General features: G+C 37.6%; 1 protein-coding gene across 1 annotated transcript in view; it reads left to right on the top strand.

The window, feature by feature from the left end:
* Positions 1-22,758, top strand: part of LOC139951646 (uncharacterized) — a 42,542-nt gene that overhangs the window by 2,097 nt on the left and 17,687 nt on the right. The window contains exons 3-14 of the mRNA XM_071950621.1: positions 366-464; positions 4,066-4,164; positions 5,074-5,172; positions 6,286-6,384; positions 7,890-7,988; positions 9,293-9,391; positions 10,995-11,093; positions 14,241-14,315; positions 14,711-14,827; positions 16,263-16,499; positions 21,003-21,114; positions 22,292-22,452. Of these exons, the coding sequence (XP_071806722.1) occupies positions 366-464; positions 4,066-4,164; positions 5,074-5,172; positions 6,286-6,384; positions 7,890-7,988; positions 9,293-9,391; positions 10,995-11,093; positions 14,241-14,315; positions 14,711-14,827; positions 16,263-16,499; positions 21,003-21,114; positions 22,292-22,452 (1,395 nt within the window). The remainder of the gene's footprint in view (positions 1-365; positions 465-4,065; positions 4,165-5,073; positions 5,173-6,285; positions 6,385-7,889; positions 7,989-9,292; positions 9,392-10,994; positions 11,094-14,240; positions 14,316-14,710; positions 14,828-16,262; positions 16,500-21,002; positions 21,115-22,291; positions 22,453-22,758) is intronic.

Raw genomic sequence — 22,758 nt, 5'->3', positions numbered from 1 at the left:
CGGTTAAGAGCATGTCATGGCCAAGCGGTTAAGAACATCGGATTCAAGCTCTTGTGTTCAGCAGAGTGGGTTCGAGTCCCTGTGAGTCGTGACATCTGTGTCCTTAAGCAAGACACTTAATCATGATGCGTCGTCCTTCTGATGGGACGTAAAGCCGTTGGTCCTGTCTGTTGTGTAACACACGTAAAGAACCCAGTGCACTTATCATAAAGTGGAGGGGGGCACGAACATCAATAATGCCATTTGTTGCGCTACTGAAGTTTGGTTGTTTATACACTCTAATAATTCCCAAAACATAATACTTGTTTCTAAACAATGTCAGGTTTTATAACCAGGAATGTTGTGTATGTTTGTGCTGTATATAGAATGGAAGGAGTCCTTTACACTATGCTGCTAAGAGTGATCGTGTGTACATCTGTAAAGCCATGCTACAAGTATCAGCATTGCTAGAGCAGACAGATCAGGTACAGTTATATCTCATGAATTGAACAAAGAAAACTTATCTACAACAAGACTTAAAGGCTGTGGACACTATTGGTAATTACTCAAAATAACTATTAGCATAAAAACTTACTTGGTAAGGAGTAATTGCTAGAGCAGACAGATCAGGTACAATTATATCTCATGAAGTTGAAGTTGAATAAAGAAAACTTAACTACAACATGACTTAAAGGTTGTGGACACTATTGGTAATTACTCAAAATAACTATTAGCATAAAAACTTACTTGGTAAGGAGTAATGGGGAGAGGTTGTTAGTATAAATCATTGTGAGAAACTGCTCCCTCTGAAGTAACGTGGTTTTCGAGAAAGAAGTAATTTTGCACGAATTTTATATCGAGACCTCAGATTTAAAATTTGAGGTCTCAAAATCAAGCATCTCAAAGCACTCAACTTCATGTGACAAGGGTGTTTTTTCTTTCATTATTATCTCGCAACTTTGATGACCAATTGAGCTCAAATTATCACAGGTTTGTTATTTTATGCATATTATGTTGAGATTTACCAATTGTGAGAAGACTTGTCTTTGACAATTACCAGTAGTGTCCAGTGTCTTTAAAGGCAGTGGACACTATTGGTAATTACTCAAAATAATTTTTAGCATAACAATTTACTTGGTAACGAGTAATGGAGAGCTGTTGATAGTATAAAACACTGTGAGAAATGGCTCCCTCTGAAGTAACAGAGTTTTCGAGAAGCAGTTATTTTACACAAATTTTATTTTGAGACCTTAGATTTAGAATTTGATGTCTCAAAATCAACCATCTAAACGCACACAACTTCGTGTGACAATGGTGTTTTTTCCTTCATTATTATCTCGCAACTTTGATGACTAATTGAGCTCAAATTATCACAGGTTTGTTATTTTATGCATATATTGAGATACACCAAATGAGAAAACTTGTCTTTGACAATTACCAATAGTGTCCAGTGTCTTTAAAGGCAGTGGACACTATTGGTAATTACTCAAAATAATTGTTTGCATACAAATTTACTTGTTATTGAGTAATGGAGAGCTGTTGATAGTATACAAATATTGACTGCTTCGAGTGCTATGGTTAAAACTATGACTTCCGAGGTGATCCCCGGAGCGTTCTATTTTCCCGAGGCGAAGCCGAGGGAAAATAGAACGCTCCGGGGATCACCGAGGGAGTCATAGTTTTTAACCATTGCACGAGTAAAAGCAGTCAATATTTGTTTTATAACACCCCAAACATTTCTAAATACTGTACTATTATTATTAAGTTACAGACCTGAATGCTACAATCCACGGACGACGCGAATACAGATTGCAAACACTTTTACTTACTGCGTTGCATGTAGTGTGTCGTGCAATCCGAAATGGTTACAGACTATTAATTTATCATCCTCGTACACGCAACGGACATCTGGGTACTGCACGCCGTGTGCTAGTCTGTCGGACTAGCGCACGGCGCCGTGTGCTAGTCTTCAGACTAGCGCATGGTAAACCGACGCACTATCACACGGCCGTCGTCTAGCAAAACTAAGACATGTCATGTGACGCGCTCTAAACCAATGAGCAGGCAGAATACTTGCAAGGGGTGTTATAATATAAAACATTGTGAGAAACGACTCCCTCTGAAGTGATAGAGCTTTCGAGAAAGAAGTAATTTTCCACAAATTTGATTTCGAGACCTCAAGTTTAGAATTTGAGGTCTCGAAATCAAGTTATCTGAAAGCACACAACTTCGTGTGACAAGGGTGTTTTTTTTATTTCATTTTTATATCGCAACTTCGACGACCAATTGAGCTCAAATTATCACAGGTTTGTTATTTATGCATATGTTGAGATACAGCAAGTGAGAAGACTTGTCTTTGACAATTACCAATAGTGTCCAGTGTCTTTTAACCTTGCACATGGATCCAGGTGTCACAGGTTTAAGGCTACAGCTAGGGCTAGATCTGTCAGTGTTGGAAAAAGGGCAGACTCATGCGATTTAGCCGTAGCTGTATCGGAAGTTTTTCATTGTTGTTTTTTACTTGATGCTACTTTTATAAGAAATATACAATTAAACTAAGATGTTAATGTTGAGTTCATTTTCATTTGTTAGTGCAAGGATTACAATCATGATTGAATAAATGAGTCCCGAGTATAAAAACTTCACCAGTTCCCTTTTGGGATTGAAAATCTTTTTTTCCACCCATGCGGGAATGTTTTTAGCCATTAACAAATTATTTTGTTATTGAAACTCAGTTTCGACAGCCATATATAAAGATGCTTTTTTAAATAGATTTGACAGTTTTGAATGGCTTGTGTACTGCTAAGCTTCTGACGCACAATATTAAGACTGTTGGAAAGCCGTTATATAATGGCTGATTATCCAACCACACCATAGTCTTGGTTCAAGACTCTCTTGGATTTGTCACAACAGGGCGCGCTATTACCCCCATTGCGCTATCAACCACGAACCGCTATCACCCGAGAACCACTATCACAGGAGAGTCTTGGCACATTCGTTAAATCTTCCCCAAAAATTAAGGGGCGGGCTCTGCGGGAAACGTATGCGTGCGCATTATGTGTCCCCCTGATTTTGGGGGGAGATTTAACGAATGTGCCAAGACTCTGCTGTGATAATAGAGGTTTGTGGTTGATAGCGCATTGGGGATGATAGCACGCCCTATTGTGACAAATCCAGGAGAGTCTTGAACCAAGACTAACCACACCAGGGACCTTTCTCAAACTCTGGCTCGGGCTCAGCCTTCATGTGCTAATACACCCTGCTCCAAAAAAGCAAGTTAGAGGCCCTGCCATTGATTTCACAAAGAGTTAGGACTCGTCTTAGCGTGAGTTAGGACGAGTTACTTGTCCTAACTTAGGATTAATCTTAAGGTCTGCATGCTATAGTGCAGGGTTGGGACTCGTCCTACGTCCTAAGATTAGTCTTAAGTTAGGAAGAGTTTTGTGAAATCGACGGCAGGCTGGATTTCCACTGCATGCACAGCGCACAAGTCTAAGCCTGATGAGCGAAGCCTAGGCTTAGGTTTGAGAAAGGCCCCTGATGGGAATTGTTGCTGGTCGGGCTGATCTGTCCCTTCATTAGAATCAACTGTAAATTAATCAGTTAAATTTTCCACATTGAGTTGTTATAATTCATCACATTGTACTTGGAATTCGGATTGATTTTGATATTCTGGGGGGGTTTGTGAAGTGAGACCCATTAAATTGCAAATGGTGCTACTTCATATTTTACCATTGAATTTGGTATAAATTGGCACAACATTTATTTGGTTGAATATAGTTAGTCACAGGCATGACTGTTGCAGGAAGACTACTATGTTATACAGTTGTACTGATTTTGCTGAGTTTCACAATAAAGATTTCAATATTCTTGGCCTTGCCTTGCCCTCCACACACGTATTTCCCACTAATTTTGTTTCTTTTTCTGTTTTTTTTTTATATATATATGCATTACATTGTAGTATGGTATTGTAATTTGTGGAAATGTGTCTGTGGAAATAAATGTGAATTGAATTGAATTGAATTGAACGGAAGTGCGTATTAAAGGGTTCCTAAATAATTGTTATTCTCATCTATCTTGATTTAGTTTGGTGATACCCCTTTGTTAACTGCAGCTTCTTGGGGAAGCAGTGGTGTTTGTCAAGCATTGATAGCAGCAGGTGCTAATGTCACAGCTAAAAACCAGGTACAGTAAAGGCCAGTTTATAGTCGGTCGCGCGATGGTCGAGCGATGGAAATCTTGACGCACGATCGTAAAATACACAGTTTATAGTCATCGCTGAGGCATATAAACTGTGTTTTCTAGTGATCATACTGTCCATCACAAATAATTGTGTGAATGAAACTGCTCCCTCTTTGATACCTTACTGAGCTTATCACTCCTTACCAGACTAATCGAACACTTCGTTCTAGCTCGGATACAAGGATTCTCACCAAACCATCTTCCATCGGCTTTTATGTAGCTGTACCAAACCTTTGAAATCAAATCTGCATACTATTTCACTGTCTGATTTCAAAACATCCCTTTAATGGCAGTGGACACTATTGGTAAATTACTCAAAATAATTATCACCATAAAACCTCACTTGGTAACGAGTAATGGGGAGCCGTTGATGGTATAAAACACTGTGAGAAACGGCTCCCTCTGAAGTGACATAGTTTTCGAGAAAGAAGTAATTTTCCACGAATTTGATTTTGAGGCCTCAAGTTTAGAATTTAAGGTCTCGAAATCAAGCATCTGAAAGCACACAACTTCGTGTGACAAGGGTGCTTTTTCTTTCAGTTATCTCGCAACTCCGACGACCAATCGAGCTCAAATTTTCACAGGTTTGTTATTTTATGCATATGTTGAGATACACCGAGTGAGAAGACTGGTCTTTGACAATTACCAATTGTTTCCAATGTCTTTAAACTCAGCTTTTCCATACTTATTTTGCTTATAGGCTATTTGTTTCATTCTCATTCCTTTGTATTGTTAATTGTTTGCTTGTTTATTATTGTTGTAAAGCATTGTGGTACCTTTTTGTGCAAGAACACTGTATAAACGCTTAGGTTAGTATGATAATGTGTTTGATGACTGATTTGTCTTTTACAGCATGGTCATAGTGCTTTACATGAGGCATCCACTGCTGGCCATGTGGACACTTGTAAGACACTCATAAATGAAGGAGCTAGTCCGTTTGCATTGGATCAGGTAACTATAACATCAATTATTCTGCATATAAGGCAAAGTAAACCATTGGTTTCTCAGATATCGCCAAAGAACTTGCGTGGTTACCGCCATAAGCCTTTTTGAGATATGGCGAACACAATGCTACAACACTGTAAAGTTGTGGTAAATTTGTGTGTATTGACCATAGAAATAGAACTTATGTTATTCAGTGAAGTGCGCATTTTAGGCGACGCGGCGTTTACACGTAAACCTAATGACCGCGAACATGGTGAGCGTGGCATCAGTCGCGGCGTGTGACGCGCGCGTATCACGTCCGCCATACCTCAAAAAGGCTTATGCAGGAAGAGTAATCCGAAATTTGAATACAATATGAGAAATTGACATTTAACACAAAAAAAAAATTCTCGTAAAGGCACTGGACTCTATTGGTAATTACTCAGGATAAATGTTATAGCATAAAAACTTACTTGGTGATGAGCAATGGAGAGCTGTTGATAATATAATGAACACATTGTGAGAAACAGCTCCCTCTCTCACTCAATTATCAAAAGATGTCAGGTCTAAAGTATTTTATTAGGCATCAGAAAATACACAAATTTGTACAATAAGGATGTTTTTCTTTACCAATTGAGTCAAAACTTTCACAGATTGTTTGTTTTATGCATGTTGGGATACCCCAAGTGAGAATACTTTTCTTTGACATTTACTAAAGGTGTGTGTCCAGGGGTCGATTTCACAAAGGGTTAGGACTAGTCCTAACTTAGGCCTAGTCCTAGGAGATATACAAATTGCATGGACAGTCCTAAGCTAGGACGAGTAACTGGTCCTAACTCGAGATAAGACGAGTCCTAACTCTTTGTGAAATCCACCCCTGTGCCTTTAAAGCACATTCTTTAGAAGGGAATCATTGTTATGGTTGTTGGAAAACCTTAGATGTTCTTTTAAATCACAACTTTACTTTTCATTGAACATTTTGTGGACCAAACAATAAAATTGGATAACAAATATTTCATTTTCACAGACGGTTTAGCGTATATTTAAATTAATAATTTCTTTAATTGATGTATTGTGACTGAATACTTGCGCTCTCCCTGTTTTGGGCTGAATCTATTAATACTTTTAATTTATTTCCAGTTGTGTAATACACCACTGCACTCTGCAGTTTCCAGTGGTAAAATCAACACATGTCGTATATTACTGGATAAAGGATCTGATGTCAATGCACGTAATAAGGTAAGTGTAATCATTAAATCATGGTTGGAAAGGCTGCAAAACTAACGTCTGGATGAGAGGGGGGGGGGCTGGAGTTTAAAAAAATAAATAAATGGCAACACTCCCCCCCCCCCCAGAGTTGGGACTAGTCCTAGGAGATATCAAAAACGTTTAGCTAATCCTAAGTTAGGACGAGTAACTCATCCTAACGAGTAACTCATCCTAACTCGAGATACAACTCAAGTCTTAACTCTGTGTGAAATCGACCCCTGGTTGTATAGTAGAATGCAATGCTTTCCCAACTCTCATGCTGCTCACCAACAGAGCGTTGGTTCTGTGAACTAGATCGCTCGGCCACAACACACCACAACCCTGTGAAAGCGCTCACATTTTGTTACAGAGTTGTTTTTTACCCATGATCATGGAACATTTGTTTATAAATGTTCTATGCATGTTTAAAACTCTTTCCCCTTCATGCTTCCTGTACACACACTTTTAAGTTGATTGAGTAGACTAATTGCTATAACTGAACCAATGGATTGCACATACAGTGTCATCGACCGTCATATTAAAACTTTGCAAATTACGTGCTGTGTCAACTCTCAGCCAATGATAGCCTTTCACACGTACACATTTCAACAAAGATTGATTAGAATTTGAATTAAAATTAGAATTAGAATGTTTTATTGTCATCTGCATTATAAATATACCGAAATTCAGCTTCCATTGGCATAGTAAGAATAAAACAATTATTACACTGTTACAAAGATTAAAAGGACAGAAATATACACACTAAAAATAAGTAAAACATCCACCTAATAAATATGAGCATTATTATTTACAAAGATGGTGGTCAATGACATCATGGGCAATCCATCACTTCTAAGTCTGGTTTACTGGTCGAGTATCAGAACTAGAAGGCGCACACGCATAGATACGCTTTCCGGTGTGCGGCCATTTTCTTAAAGCCATTGGACCCTTTCGGTACAGAAAAAAAAAAAAAAAGTTCACAGATTTACAAATAATTTACAGGGTTTACAGAAGGTAATGGTGAAAGACTTCTCTTGAAATATTAGTCCATGAAATGCTTTACCTTTTGAGAAAACGGTAAAACAATATAAATTCTCGTTAGCGAGAATTACGGATTTATTTTAAACACATGTCATGACACAGCGAAACGCGCGGAAACAAGAGTGGGTTTTCCCGTTATTTTCTCCCGACTCCGATGACCGATTGAGCCTAAATTTTCACAGGTTTGTTGTTTATATATAAGTTGTGATACACGAAGTGTGGGACTTGGACAATACTGTTTACCGAAAGTGTATAATGGCTTTAAGTTAAGAAAACAGCATCACATAGCGAGTATTTATCAACACACACGACGTGTATTTCACATTCATTGCACGTACAAAGTTCATCTTACAAAATGGCGCGCATTAAAAAAAAAAAAAATTGCACGCATTATCACCGGTGAACCCTCTAGTTCTAAAATATTTAACTCTATGGAGTGTGGTTTCAATTCACAGGATGGTAATACTGCGCTACACATAGCCTGTACACAGGGACATCATCAAATGTGTCAACTACTACTTGATCGAGGTGCTGATATTCTTACTAAGAATCAGGTCAGTAAGGTTTTGTGCAAGGAAACTTATTTGTGGAATTGCATGGTAATGATTTCCCTGGGAGAGGTTTGGGGTAACACCTTGTCCCAATTTCATAGAGCTGCTAAGCACACACATTTGCTGAGCATGAAATTTCTTCCTTGATAAAAACAAGATTACCAACCAAATGTCCACTTGTTGCATATTGCTTGTTACTGGTGTTCGAGCTGTTGTTTGCTTATCCTGAAAATCACGTGAACATTTGGTTGGTATTCTTGTTTTTTATCAAGGCAAAAATTTCATGCTAAGCAAATTTATGTGGTTAGCAGCAATATGAAATTGGGCCCTTGTCTCACCAATATCTCTTCTTCTTCTGGAACAAGCTTCCTGCAACACTACGTCAAACGTCATCACTGGACATAATGAAGAAAAAACTGAAAACTCATTTGTGTGCTAGCTTCTACTGTTTTTCTTTTGTGTGTAGGCGCTTTGATCGGGTTTCCCGGATAAGTTCGCCATATAAATCTATATTATTACTATTATTATATACTTTTTTCTTTTAGTAGTGTTGGTTCAGAAAAGAACCGGTGGTTATAACAACTCAACGTTTCGATCAGTATGTTCTTATTGCCTTCAGGAGAAAATAACTTGTGTTTATTATTTACAGGCTTTTTAGACTGCAAGGCTTTTGGTAAGCTTTGTATGCTTATGCTTAGCATCAGCCGATATCCTTATCCAAACATTGGCTGTTTTTATACCATTCCGCTCGAGCGAACCGCACGAAAACAAAGATGGCTGTAAAGATATACTATTACTCTAGTTTTGCTGTAAAATGATTAATTCTTGCACAACTTACCTATAATGTATAATGTTTTACCCAAAAAGGAAAACTTGCCATGAAAGTTTTTGATGAGGCAATACATTATTCAATTGGATCTTGATGTATGTATGACTATTGAGCCATATGAGATTTGAGGCATTGCATGGTGATTTAGCAACATATATATATTGGTTTGTAGTAACACCATTCGTGTCTATATACTATATTCTTGTGAGAACTTGCCTTGTTTTATTCTACTACCACAGAGTAGATTTTTCGGAATTCAGGAGACTTTTCAGTTCTGAAAAGAACTGTCCTGCTTTTTAACAACTACCTGGGCTGAAGGTAGAATATCGGCTTAAACTTTAGCTTAAGTGGATCGTTATTAACTTCGCTACCCCACGGAGTGAGTTCTTAATTGGTCTCAATGTTTCGCCTTGCTTGCTCTAGTCATTGTCAGGATACTATTGAACCACGTATCGATAACTTTCTTGTTTTCAAATAGCTTGGTGATACAGTGCTACATGCAGCAGTAACTAGTGGCAAACTGGCAACCTGTACAATCATCCTACAGAATCAAGCTGATATCACGTCAAGAAATAAAGTAAGTACAGAAAGCTTGTATGGGCATTGTATTAAAGGCAGTGGACACTATTGGTAATTTATTAAAATAATTATTAGCATAAAACCTTACTTGGTAATGGGAGGTTGATGGTATGAAACATTGTGAGAAACGGCTCCCTTTGAATTAATGTAGGTTTCGAGAAAGAAGTAATTTTCCACGAGTTTGATTTCGAAACATCAGATTTAGAATTAGATTTCGAGGTCTCGAAATCAAGCATCTGGAAAGCACACAACTTTGTGTGTCAAGGGTGTTTTTTTTCCTATTATTATCTTGCAACTTCGACGACTAATTGAGCTCAAATTTTCACAAGTTTGTTATTTAATGCATATGTTGAGATACACCAAGTGAGAAAAACTGGTCTTTGACAATTACCAATAGTGTCCAGTGTCTTTAAGAAGATGTTAATGTTGAGCTCATTACCATTCGTTATAGTACCATGATTATATCAGGGTTAAATAAATGAGTCCTGAATGAGATTGGATACCTTTGGTAGTTGTCAGACATCAGTGTTCTCACTTGGTGTATCTCATGCACATATTAACAAATCCTTGAAAATTTGGACTCAATTGGTCATCGAAGTTGCAAGACAAAATAAAAGAAAAACACCCTTGTTACACAAAGTTGTGTGCTTTCAGATAAAAATACTAAAAGACTTCAGGCCTGAAGCCTTTTTAAATTTCTCAAAAACTATGTCACTTCAGAGAAGGCCGTTTCTTTTCTCACAATGTTTTATACTATCATCCTCTCCCCATTACTCGTTACCAAGTAAGTTTTTATGCTAACGATTATTTCGAGTAATTACCAATAGTGTCCACTGCCTTTAAACTGTACAAACATTTCGACACCTATCAATCCATCAATGCTTCATGGTTTACTTTTCCCAGGCTGTGTATTCCAGTTTTTATGGTTTATAAGATGTATATGTTAAGTTACATGGACATAACCTATCAGGATTTTCGGCGATTTTCGTTAAAGTCAATGGACAGTATTGGTAATTGTCAAAGACCAGTCTTTTCACTTGGTGTATCTCAACAGATGCATAAAATAGCAAACCTGTGAAAATTTGAGCTGAATTGGTCATCAAAGTTTTGAGATAACTATGAAAAAAAAAACACCCTTGTCACACAAAGTTGTGTGCTTTCAGATGCTTGATTTCAAGACCTCAAATTCTAAATCTGAGGTCTCGAAATCAAATTCATGGAAAATTACTTCTTTCTCGGAAACTACTTCACTTCAATGGGAGCTGTTTCTCAGAATGTTTTATACTATCAACCCCTCCCCATTACTCATCACCAAAAAAAGGTTTTATGCTAATAATTATTTTGAGTAATAACCAATAGTGGCCACTGCCTTTAAAGGAACATTACAGAATCGTCATCATCATTATCATCATCATTAGACCGTGTAAGTTTGATGTAAATCTGTGATCTTCACGATTTTGTTTTCTTACCATTTCTGTCACATCAGGTCTTGCAGGAATCATACCATTTCTTAAAAATAAAAATTAAATTGTTGTTTGATAAATACACAGCATTTTGTTTTCTCATGCAACTTAAAGTATGTTTTTTTATTTATTTTTTAGAATGGTAATTGTGCGTTACATTTAGCAGCAAGTCTCGGTAATGCAGACATATGTCATTTACTCATCACAGCTGGTTGTGATGCTCTACTCATTAATAATGTAAGTCAAGTACCACTCTACAAAATTGCATCAAGTTACTGACACTATTCATACTTATAACACCCTTACCAATATTCTGCCTGTCCATTGGTTTAGAGCGCGTCACATGACATGTCTTAGTTTTGCTAGACGACGACCGTGTGATAGTGCATTGTTTTGCCGTGCGCTAGTCCGAAGACTATCACACGGCGTGCAGTACCCAGACGTCTTTTGCCTGTACGAGGATGACAAATTAATAGTCTGTAACCATTTCGGATTGCACGATACTACACATGCAGCAATCTGTATTCGCGTCGTCCGTGGATTGTAGCATTCAGGTCTGTAACCTATTAGAAATGTTTGGGGTGTTATAAAACAAATATTGACTGCTTTTACTTGTGCAATGGTTAAAACTATGACTCCCGAGGTGATCCCCGGAGCGTTCTATTTTCCCGAGGCCAAATAGAACGCTCCGGGGATCACCTCGGGAGTCATAGTTTTAACCATAGCACTCGAAGCAGTCAACATTTGTATATTATGTGACGGGGTCGTTAAATCGAAAATTGTGAAACGAACAAGGAACTAGATGTAATAGATGGTTTATTCTGTAAACAACAGAGACACAGACACAGATGTTGATTGCGTCTTCGATACACAAAATAATTACGGACTCGCAAAAAATACAAAGGATGGTATTTTGGTGAGAGGGCGGTAAACCCTAAAATAGGCTACGACATTGAGTAAACACTACGTCACAAGTCTGCTACATCATCAAAGTAAAAGCAAACTAATTGAATGGGGGGGGGGTATCCGTACACTCGTCACTTTCTACAAGGAACTTATCTTTTTAAACAATTGTATTGTTATTAGTTTCATGTAACTGTCTTGAGCGCCTTTGATTTTTGGTTGATTTTGAGGCTGTATTGCTTCTGATTGATTGATTGATTGATTGATTGATTGATTGATTGATTGATTGATTGATTGATTGACTTATTGATTGATTGATTGATTGATCGATTGATTGATTGATTGATTGATTGATTGATTGATTGATTGATTGATTGATTGATTGATTGATATAATACTCTAGACATTCACCATCTTAAGACCTTGTCACACCCACCTTGATATTTTAGCCACAGGGTACATAAAAATTATCCAAAACGCTTGGGTTTTTTTTATATCAAATTAATTTTGAGCGTATACAAAGTATATTCATAATGAGTTGCCGCAATGGAAGAAATGTGGAGTGAATACAGTTATAAAGCTTTCCATTATGAAGTTAAATCATCTTAAAGGGAAGGCCGGTAACTGCTCACTTGGTGTATCCCAACATATGCATGAACTATTAAACCCCTCTGAAAGTTTGAGCTCAATTGGTCATCTGAGTTGCGAGAAAATGATGACAGAAAAAACACCCTTGTTGCACAAAATTGTGTGCCTTCAGATAGGAATGAAAGACTTCTGGCTTTTACTATTTTAGTGATAAATTACCTCTTTCTCAAAATCTATGCTAATTCAGAGGGAGCCATTTTTCACAATGTTTTATGCAATCAACAGCTCTCCAATGCTTGTTACCAAGTCAGTTTTTAAGATAATATTTGTTTTGAGTAATTACCAAACATGTACCTTCCCTTTAAATGCTAAATAGGTAAAACAAAATGGGGACTCTTGTATAGACTTTTTTGAGTTTGTAAAGTGTATAATATGCTCAACTTTAAAGAAACACGTTGCCTTGGATCGGTCGAGTTGGTCTTTGAAAAGCGTCCTGGAACCGTTTGTTATAAAATCGATATGGTTAGAAAGATGTTGTAAAAGTAGAATACAATGATCTACACAAATATGCCTCGAAGTATGCCTCGAAATTGCGTGGTTTTCCTTTTACTGTGCGAACTAACACGGTCGGCCATTTATGGGAGTCAAAAATTTGACTCCCATAAATGGCCGATTGTGTAAGTCGATGAGGTAAAAGGAAAACCCTGCAATTTTGAGGCATGTTTGTGTGTATCATTATATTCTACTTTTACAACATCTTTCTACCCATATGCATTTTATAACAAACGGTTACAAATGCTTTTCAAAGACCAACTCGACCGATCCAAGGCAACGTGTTCCTTTAATTTAAGAACAAAAAGTGACACTAGTAATAACATTCAATTCATGCTGAAGTTAAAAGTAAATTAACATTTATTTTGATATGAACATTCATAAAACTACATAAAAACATGTTTACAATTGTACAGTTTTTACAATTTGAGCTGTTAATATTTTTTTTATTTTTTTGGGGGTAAACTTTTTTTAAACTTTTAGAAAAATATGAAGTTGTAACTTTATATTTTTCATAGTAAAACCATGAGAACTACAATCAGAAGTCATGCCAAACCAGAAGAATATAATATGGACATTTATTTAAAGGAAATGCAAAAGTTTCCTCCCCTCTTTTAAGTGAAAAATGTTGCCTGTGGTTCATGTTTAGAATTTGTTTGATAACCTTTCAAAGCGCACTAATTCAAGTTTAAGTAACAATATAACCTACATTGTCACATTTCATTTAATCAATCAATTACTTGTAACATTTATACGGCACTAAATTTCTTTGATCTTTGCTCATGGCGCCATACATAAGGTGTTGTAAACAGGTGATATTTGAGAATTAAAAAAGTTTAATCAAATCATGTTCGTTTTGTCCACAATCCTAAATACAAAGTTCAATGGTATGGTATTTCTATGTTACATTCAACTTATTTTGATTGTAGTCACAAGTGGTAACTGCTCAACTATCTGTGAGTCAAATATTTGACCACTAATATTCAGTAGGATTTGAAACTTTGCATGGTGGAAATACGATATGGAAAGGTTTGCGGTAACACCATGTAATGACTATCTCTAATGAATTGGACGATCAGAGCATACTGATCAAAACGGTGAGTTGAAAACAACGGTTCTTTTCAGAACCACCCCAACTCATTAGAGATAGTCATTACATGGTGTTAACGCAAACCTTTCCATATCACTTATATTCAGTTTATTCACTGCATTCTTTCGTCAAAACTAAAACCGCTGCCTCTATTGATTTGGATTGTAGAGTTTTTTCACTGTTTGAATTATGCAGTCTCTTTGATTTGAGTGTTTGATTACTAATTGCATTATCTTGTCTTTACAAACCAGGAGGGTAAGCTACCGAGTGGTCTGCTACCTCGTAAGTCGGGTAAAGCTGCTAAGATCATCACTCAAGCAGAGAAGGTATGAATCACTTTCTGTTTCAGTTCACAGTAAAAATCGCTCAGCTTTACATGTAGACTCAGTTACTGGTTTTAACAGTTTGACCATGCAGCCCAAATTACTCGGAATGTCGTTGTCATTGTCTTGTAGAGAGTGGATAATTTAATGCATCTTCCATAATCCCTCTTGACCCATTTCACCTGACGTCATCATCAGAATAATCTTGGATGCGCCACTTTGGTGGTCAATGCCATTTTGGTGTTATTCAGTGAAGTTTGCATTTTTAGGTGACGCGGCGTTTACACGTAATAAGCCTATTGACCACCAACATGGTGAGCGTGGCATCAGTCGCCACGTGTGACGCGCGTGCAAGGGGTCAATAATGTTATATTGATATTGTGATTTTCATGTTACAGAAGCAAAAGTATGACAAGTTAGTCCAAATGGGAACTGTTCCCATTGATGTTGTCAAACTCTTCTTAATTGGTGATCCGAAAGCTGGTAAAACCACACTGCAGAAGGCACTAGTCAAGGTATAGTTGACATCTTTGTACTGTCTCAATGTGAAAGTGATTTTGGGGGTTGAACAAAGAATTGACTAGAGTGGGATTCGAAACCAACGACCTCCAGATTAACGTGCCGGCGCTCTACCAACTGAGCTATCTATAGCCCTATATTGGCGGTGTCCCTATTTTGTCAATATCTTTGTTCAGGGGTGCCAGTCAGAAGCCATACAACCGTTAACTGCCGTGTAGCCAGGGATCACACCCAAATTACGATACAACCTGGGAAGCGGCAGCCAGGGGATCACCTTAAGGGGATGCGACTTTTTGTTTCAGATATCAATATAAACCACAAGGGAAACTGTCAATGTGAATGTGTGAAAAAATCACTCTCTTGTCCGAGTGGTGTCTTATTAGCTTATTTGGAAGTGAAAGTCAAGATGTGTCACTCTTTTTGAGTGAACGTGGTATAAACTTCACTCTAATTCAGTTGAAAGTACCCATCTTTCACTCTAAAAAGAGATGTCCGCCATGGCTCTTTGCAAGAGTGGTATTGGGGACAAAATGAGTGGCTTTTCAACCTTTTACATTAAGATGTAATTATATTACCATCTTCAGGAAAGTGCTGAGAGTTAAAGACACTGGACACTATTGGTAATTGTCAAAGACTAGTCTTCTCAGTTCCGAGATATTAATGAAAGAAAAAACACCCGTGTCGCACAAAGTTCTGTTTTTTCAGATGTTTGATTTCGATACCTCAATTTCTAAATCTGAGGTCTAGAATTTAAATTCATGGAAAATTCCTTCTTTCTCGAAACTACATTACTTCAGAGGGAGTCGTTTCTCACAATGTTTTATACTATCAGCAGCTCTCCATTACTCAATAACAAGTAAATTTTTATGCTAAAAACTATTTTAAGTAATTACCAATCGTGTCCACTGCCTTTAAAGACACTAGACACTATTGGTAATTGTCAAAGACAAGTCTTCTCATTTGGTGTATCTCAACATATGCATAACAACCCTGTGATAATTCCTTCTTTCTCGAAAACTATGTCACTTGAGAGGGAGCCATTTCTCACAATGTTTTATACTATCAACAGCTCTCCATTACTCATAATCAAGAGAGTAGTTACCAATAGTGCCCACTTCCTATAAACCAATTGGGCATAACTCAGTTTAATCAGAAGTATTGTATTATTGTCAAACTTGGAAAAAGAACTTCCCAGTCAATCCCATAGTTACATCATTTGACTGTTGCTTTCATTAAAAGGAATTTTGTCAACCTGTTTGAGAAGAAGAAACTGAAATAAGCGTCTTTATAACTAGCATTTTTTATTCGTTTGAAAAAAAAAAGTTAAAGGCTTGAGGTTTCGACCCTAGCAAAGTCTTTCCAGAAGGCTAAATGACAATCATATGTACTTCAACATCTCTTTTTCTAAACTTTATTTTCTGTTTCATCCAGAAGCCTCAATGGTGGTTGCCTGGTAACTGGCAGAATTTACCAACTGGTTACCATGACTACGAGGCAACGCCAGGGATTGAGCTGAGTAAGTGCAATGTACCGGGAGCTGGAACCTTCGCATTCTGGGATTGCGCCGGGCAACTGGAGTATCATGTGACCCACGCTATGTTCCTCGGGGCACAGAACTGTATTTATGTTCTTGTGTATAATATCACTAAACAAAACCAATATGGATCGGTAAGTCAGATGTCAGGAATAATAATCACATCATGATGGAAATTAATAATAAAACAGTATTTTTGTAGCGCAACAAGAACAAACCATTCCAAAGCGCTTAACAGCAAAATGAAAAGCATTAACAGCAAAGTGAAAAGCCAGTAATGGCAAAACTCACAAAATTCATAATAGATCTCAGACTTTTGCTAATTTACCTAGTCCGCTCTGATAAAATGTCTTCAGTAGTATCTTCTGTATCATTTGAAAGCATAAATTCACAAAAAAAATGTCACCCCAAATCTGAAAAATCTTAATAAATCTCAAACTTTTGCTAATTTACCCAGTCCACACTGATGAAATGTCTGCAGTAGTATCTTCTGTATCATTTGAAAGCGTAAAATCCCAAAAAAGATTTCACCCCATATCTGAAAAATCGACCCATGCCGGCATCACAAATTTTTTGGGATTTTTTGCGAAAAACACAAACTCACAAACTTCTTAATAAATCTCAAACTTTTGCTAATTTACCCAGTCCGCAGTGATAAAATGTCTTCAGTAGTATCTTCTGTATCATTTGAAAGCATAAATTCACACAAACAATTTCACCCCAAATCTGAAAAATTGACCCATGCCGGCATCACAGATTTTTTTTGAATTTTTGACCAAAAACACAATCAATTTGAGGCCAAAACTTTGTGCTTCAAATTTTTTATTACCGCTAGACAGTCAGGCGGGCTTGTCGCGGGACCTGTGTGCTCAATCTGTCGCTGGTCTGGCCTGGGCATTTGGTTTATTGCCTCGCCTTTCGTCCAATTGACCCCCTTGGACGGTGCCTTGCAATCCTTGATAGCCGGTCTGTGCTGGCTTGATCACTTTTGTCTGAGCAGCCTTTGAGTTGAGTTGACAATTTATCAGTCATCAATTTTCGAATTCCCAACGCCATCCCCATTCTACCGCCTTCTTAATTTTTGTATTGGTTTCTAAAATTCTTTTTGGACTACATTTTAGTACTGGTTAATTTGCTAACAATTCGTTGAAAGTTGCCTATTTGTTTTTATGAGGACCATCCTGGAGTTTTTACACTCGGCTGCCATAAATATCAGGAGCCAGTAAGAGAATATCTTTCTTTTTCCCTTTGGGTTTTTTGAAGTTTTTCGCTCTTCTCAGGTTGGTCCCGCAGGCGATTATTCATTGTTTACACCTCAATAGTCCTCAGGTATACTCATTCAGCTGTTATAATTTGCTGCTTTGGGGTCTTTGCTAAATGTATTATCATTATTATAACTATGGTATTCTGCGTTGACAGGATGAACCGTATTTTAGGCGCTTTGGCTTAATTTGCCAACAACCAGGGAATATGTGCTGTTTATTTAACTGTGCTATATTTGCTTTAGTTTCAAGTTCCTTTGCAAACCTTTTTATTTTAACGCTTTTGGTTTCGCGGTACAGCCTCGTCCAAAAACCTGTATGCAGTAGTAGTTTTGGCGACCTCGCGGATTTAGCTACGGCTGGAGGTCAGTTTTGCTATTGGTTGATTTACTGTTGTTGATTTCGCGGATCTATGCAACTGCCGGAAATCAGTTTGGCTTTAATTGCTTTATTTATTACTTTTGATTTCGCGGGTGATGCAACTACCAGGAATCAGTTCAGCTTATTGGTTTGCATTAAACACATTTTATACGATCTTGCGGATGGCAGGCAACTGCCGGAGATCTGGTTAAGTTTTATAAAATAAAAGCATTTTGTTATGGCTTAGCTCATTGCAGCATAAACAAATAAAAGGCTGCTCAGGCCACTCTGTTGATCAAACCAATCTGTTTCTGTGTCGTATGTGGTAATAAAGTCACAAAATTCTTAATAAATCTCAAACTTTTGCTAATTTACCCAGTCCACACTGATAAAATGTCTGCAGTAGTATCTTCTGTATCATTTGAAAGTATAAATTCACAAAAATAGTTCACCCCAAATCTGAAAAATCGACCCATGCCGGCATCACAGATTTTTTTGGATTTTTGACCAAAAACACAAACTCACAAAATTCGTAATAATTCTCAAACTTTTGTAAATTTACCCAGTCCGCACGGACAAAATGTCTTCAGTAGTATCTTTTGTATCATTTGAAAGCATAAATTCACACCAAAAAAATTCACCCCAAATCTGAAAAATCACCCCATGCCGGCATCACAGATTTTTTTGGATTTTTGGCCAAAAACACAAAGTCACAAAATTCTTAATAAATCTCAAACTTTTGCTAATTTACCCAGTCCGCACTGATAAAATGTCTTCAGTAGTATCTTCTGTATCATTTGAAAGCATAAATTCACAATAAAAAATTTCACCCCAAATCTGAAAAATCGACCCATGCCGGCATCACAATTTTCATCACAAATGAAAAGCATTATCTGATGAAGTCAAAGTTGCTCGTCAAAGGTGAACGCTATGGTTCTCACTAATTTTGTGAGTTGTCAAATAAAACTTGTTTTTGTTTGTTTATATCCATATATCACATACTCGAAAAATACATGATTTAGATACAAAATGTGACAAATGAAGGGCACCTGGAAAACCCAAGGTTTATACAGACCCTGGTCCCACTTCAACACGCCTCTCTTAATACTTATTCATGACGTCATAATTTTTACCCAAAATGAGGCTATGGGCGCACGTTCCCCATCACTTGTAGTGGTAGTCTTGGTGCAAGACGTTTCTTGTTTCGATTTCACACACACCGCGGCCATTTCACCGACAGCGGGCGCAACGACTCACCTGACTTATAGTCCACTCACCGTCGGAGAAACGTCTTGGTCCGTTCACAGATCGCTCGGGAAATTCCGAGCACATTCCAATCATGCCGTGCTACGCTAGGCCTGCATAACTCTGACATAGCAGTGTCAGCATAATTTCCCACAGTCTGGTATCTGTACGTCTTCGGTGCAACGCAACCAGAAACAGACAGGCTTCCTCGTATGTTGATGTGTAGGGCTTGTATATTTACGTTCGTCTTTTAATTTTTGAAAACAGGGTTGCTGCTGAAACGATGTGCGAATTTTAGTTTGCCTTAAAATATGTTTTTAGGGAAGATTTTGAGAATTTTTGTAAGTGCAATTAATTGAGGGGAATGGAATCTTAAAATGTTATGAACGAGGATGTTTATTAGCAACAGAGCTAACAAAAATAGATCAATGTAGACGAACATGGGATTTTCTGGTATTTTTAGTCTTAGTCCAAATGGTAACTTTGTAGGTACAAATAATTATAGGGTCACAGTGCCTGAAAGAATTTTTTATGCAGAAAAACTAAACACTACACCCGAAACTTCCGTATCATACTCACACAGCTTGGCTAAAATCAACCGGTGGTCGACCACCATTATATCTAAGCCTATGCGTAATTTGACACGTCTTTGCGCGAAGATAAGAAGCCCAGCCACAACACCACGTTGGCATTCGGTTGTGTACTGTGTGCATGTGTACAAGAAGGTACATGTACATGTCAGACATATCCTTTGCCGACACACTTGGCCACAATTAGACGTGACGTGTAATGGAGGAAAAATTTTTGCCCAAAACTGTGCTTTATGGTAAAATGCAGAAAGCCATGCAGGATATCTTTCTTTATTTTCAAAATATTGTGCAAATATACCCATACAAGTTACAAGTTCTCTCATCCGCAAATAGAACACTCGACTCCTCGAGTATTGCCGATGCGGTCAGCAATACTGTTATAGTATTTTTTCATTGACTGACAATTTCTTCCCTCTAACAATCAATCGCAACCGCTGATCTCTAATTAATAATAACATAAAGATTAGCTTTGCATGCACAACAAAACGCACATGGTGTGTATATCCCCGGGTTCCTGCCGTAGCATGATGCAGCGAGGCTTTTACTCGACACGTCGGGTGCATGCAAGTTACCAGGCTGGCCCGCTTGTCTGTTTCCAGTTGTGCACATGCGTAGTATTTTGTTGAGCCACACGTTGAATATGTATGTGAGGTCACATAACTCAAACATGCACACGGACCAAGACGTTTCTCCGAGGCGGTAAGTGGACTATAAGTCAGGTGAGTCGGTGCGCGCGCTGTCGGTGAATTGGCCGCGGTGTGCGTGATAAGGAAACGAGAAACGTCTTGCACCAAGACTATTGTAGTGGCTATGCCCATCGCCTAGTTTTGAGTTAGCATTGTGACGTACCTCAAGCATAAATATTAAGAGAGGCCTATATAGCTTAATAGGTCAAACTTTTACACAATATCTGCTTTTGCCCATTTTAGGGAACAGTTTACATTGTGTTGTCACCATTCAAGAGGTGACATCACGTTTGTTTTTAATATAGTAAACAATAAGTTTTACAAAAGTTCAAAGCGCTGTACTGAACTACAAATAAACACAAATTATAATAACTTAGCTTAGCATAAAAGTTAATGAAAGTTTTGGTTGACATAAATGATCGTATTATTATTATTTGTACAAACAAAATAAATGCAAAAAGGAGGCCTTTGTGTTATTCCTATTCTGACTGCAGTTACGAAGATGGTTGGCCTTTGTGAAAGCTGGACATGATTACGCCTACCAGACTAAACCAGACGTTGTTCTTGTTGCTACTCATCTAGATCAACTGACCAGCAATATAGAGGGTAAGCCATCAATCATTCAATCATAAATAATTTGTATAGCACCTAAATTAAAAGTTTGCTCGAAGGCGCTGAGGCACAGAAGAAATAAAAAGTGTTACAACACCCCTTGCAAGTATTCTGCCTGCTCATTGGTTTAGAGCGCATCACATGACATGTCTTAGTTTTGCTAGACGACGGCCGTGTGATAGTGCGTCGGTTTGCCATGCGCTAGTCCGAAGACTAGCACACGGCGTGCAGTACCCAGACGTCCGTTGCGTGTACGAGGATGATAAATTAATAGTCTGTAACCTTTTCAGATTGCACGACACTACACGCAGCACAGTGAAAGTGTTTGCAATCTGTATTCGCGTCGTCCGTGGATTGTAGCATTCAGGTCTGTAACTTAATAATAATAGTACAGTATTTAGAAATGTTTGGGGTGTTATAAAAAAATATTGACTGCTTTTACTTGTGCAAGGGTTAAAAACTATGACTCCCTCGGTGATCCCCGTAGCGTTCTATTTTCCCTCGGCTTTGCCTCGGGAAAATAAAACGCTCCGGGGATCACCTCGGGAGTCATAGTTTTAACCATAGCACTCGAAGCAGTCAATATTTGTATATAACACAGTGAGGTGTGACAAAGTCAAAGAAACCAAACACTCTATACGCGCATTATTCAAACAACTATTTGACGAGGTTTAAACATTTTCTTTTAACGGGTTTGGGTACTTTATGACTCCATGATACTGGGCTTGAGTATGTCATTCTTTATTTAAAGGCACTGGACACTATTAGTAATTACTCAAAATACTTGTTAGCATAAAAACTGACTTGGTAATTAGGTGCAATGGAGAGCTGTTGATATGTATACAACATTGTGAGAACCGGCTCCCTCTCAAGTAACGTAGTTTTTGAGAAAGGTGTTATTTTGTCACTCAAATATTTGAATTGAATTTGAGACCTTAGCTGAGGTCTCAAATTCAAGGCATCTGAAAGCACACAACCTGTACGACAAGGGTGTTTTTTCTTCCATTGTTATCTCACAACTTTGAAGACCAATTGAGCCTAAATGTTTAAAGGGTTGTTATTTTATCAAATGTTGAGATACACCAGGTGAGAATACTTGTCTTTGACAAGAACCAATAATGCCAAGTGCATTTAATAAAATCTGTGTTTGACTTTATTTCTGTCACCATAGGTAAAGCTCTGGCTGCATCAATGCTGAAGCAGATTCAAGCAGAGTTTTCCAATCACCTCAATGTATTGAATGATGTCATTGCTATAAATAGCATGAAGTATGGATCTAAGGCGATGGTTCGACTAAGGGACACACTCGAGTCTCTTGCATCTCGTATTAAGGTAAGGAAAAGTGTCGTTAATAATAATAATAATAATAATAATAATAATAACAATAATAACTAGATATAGTGTTTGTAAAAACAAACACTAGGTGTTTGGCTATTGTTGGGTCAGTGTTTGAATAAATGAAACAAGTATTGTAAGTATCCCGTCAAATTACAAAGAAATCAAAACCAAACAGTTTTCTTGATGTGTAATAATTTTATGGAAAAAGCATCAAAAAGTGTACATTTCAACCTAAAAGCCTTTAAATAATGCCTTTTCAAATAAAGCATTTTACAGGCTCTTCCAGTTTAAAAAGGTCAA

Source organism: Asterias amurensis, chromosome 19 (genome assembly GCF_032118995.1).
Source record: "Asterias amurensis chromosome 19, ASM3211899v1".
NCBI classification, from domain to species: domain Eukaryota; kingdom Metazoa; phylum Echinodermata; class Asteroidea; order Forcipulatida; family Asteriidae; genus Asterias; species Asterias amurensis.
The sequence above is the reverse complement of the archived record's forward strand: the minus strand, read 5'-3'. Positions and strand labels throughout refer to the sequence as shown.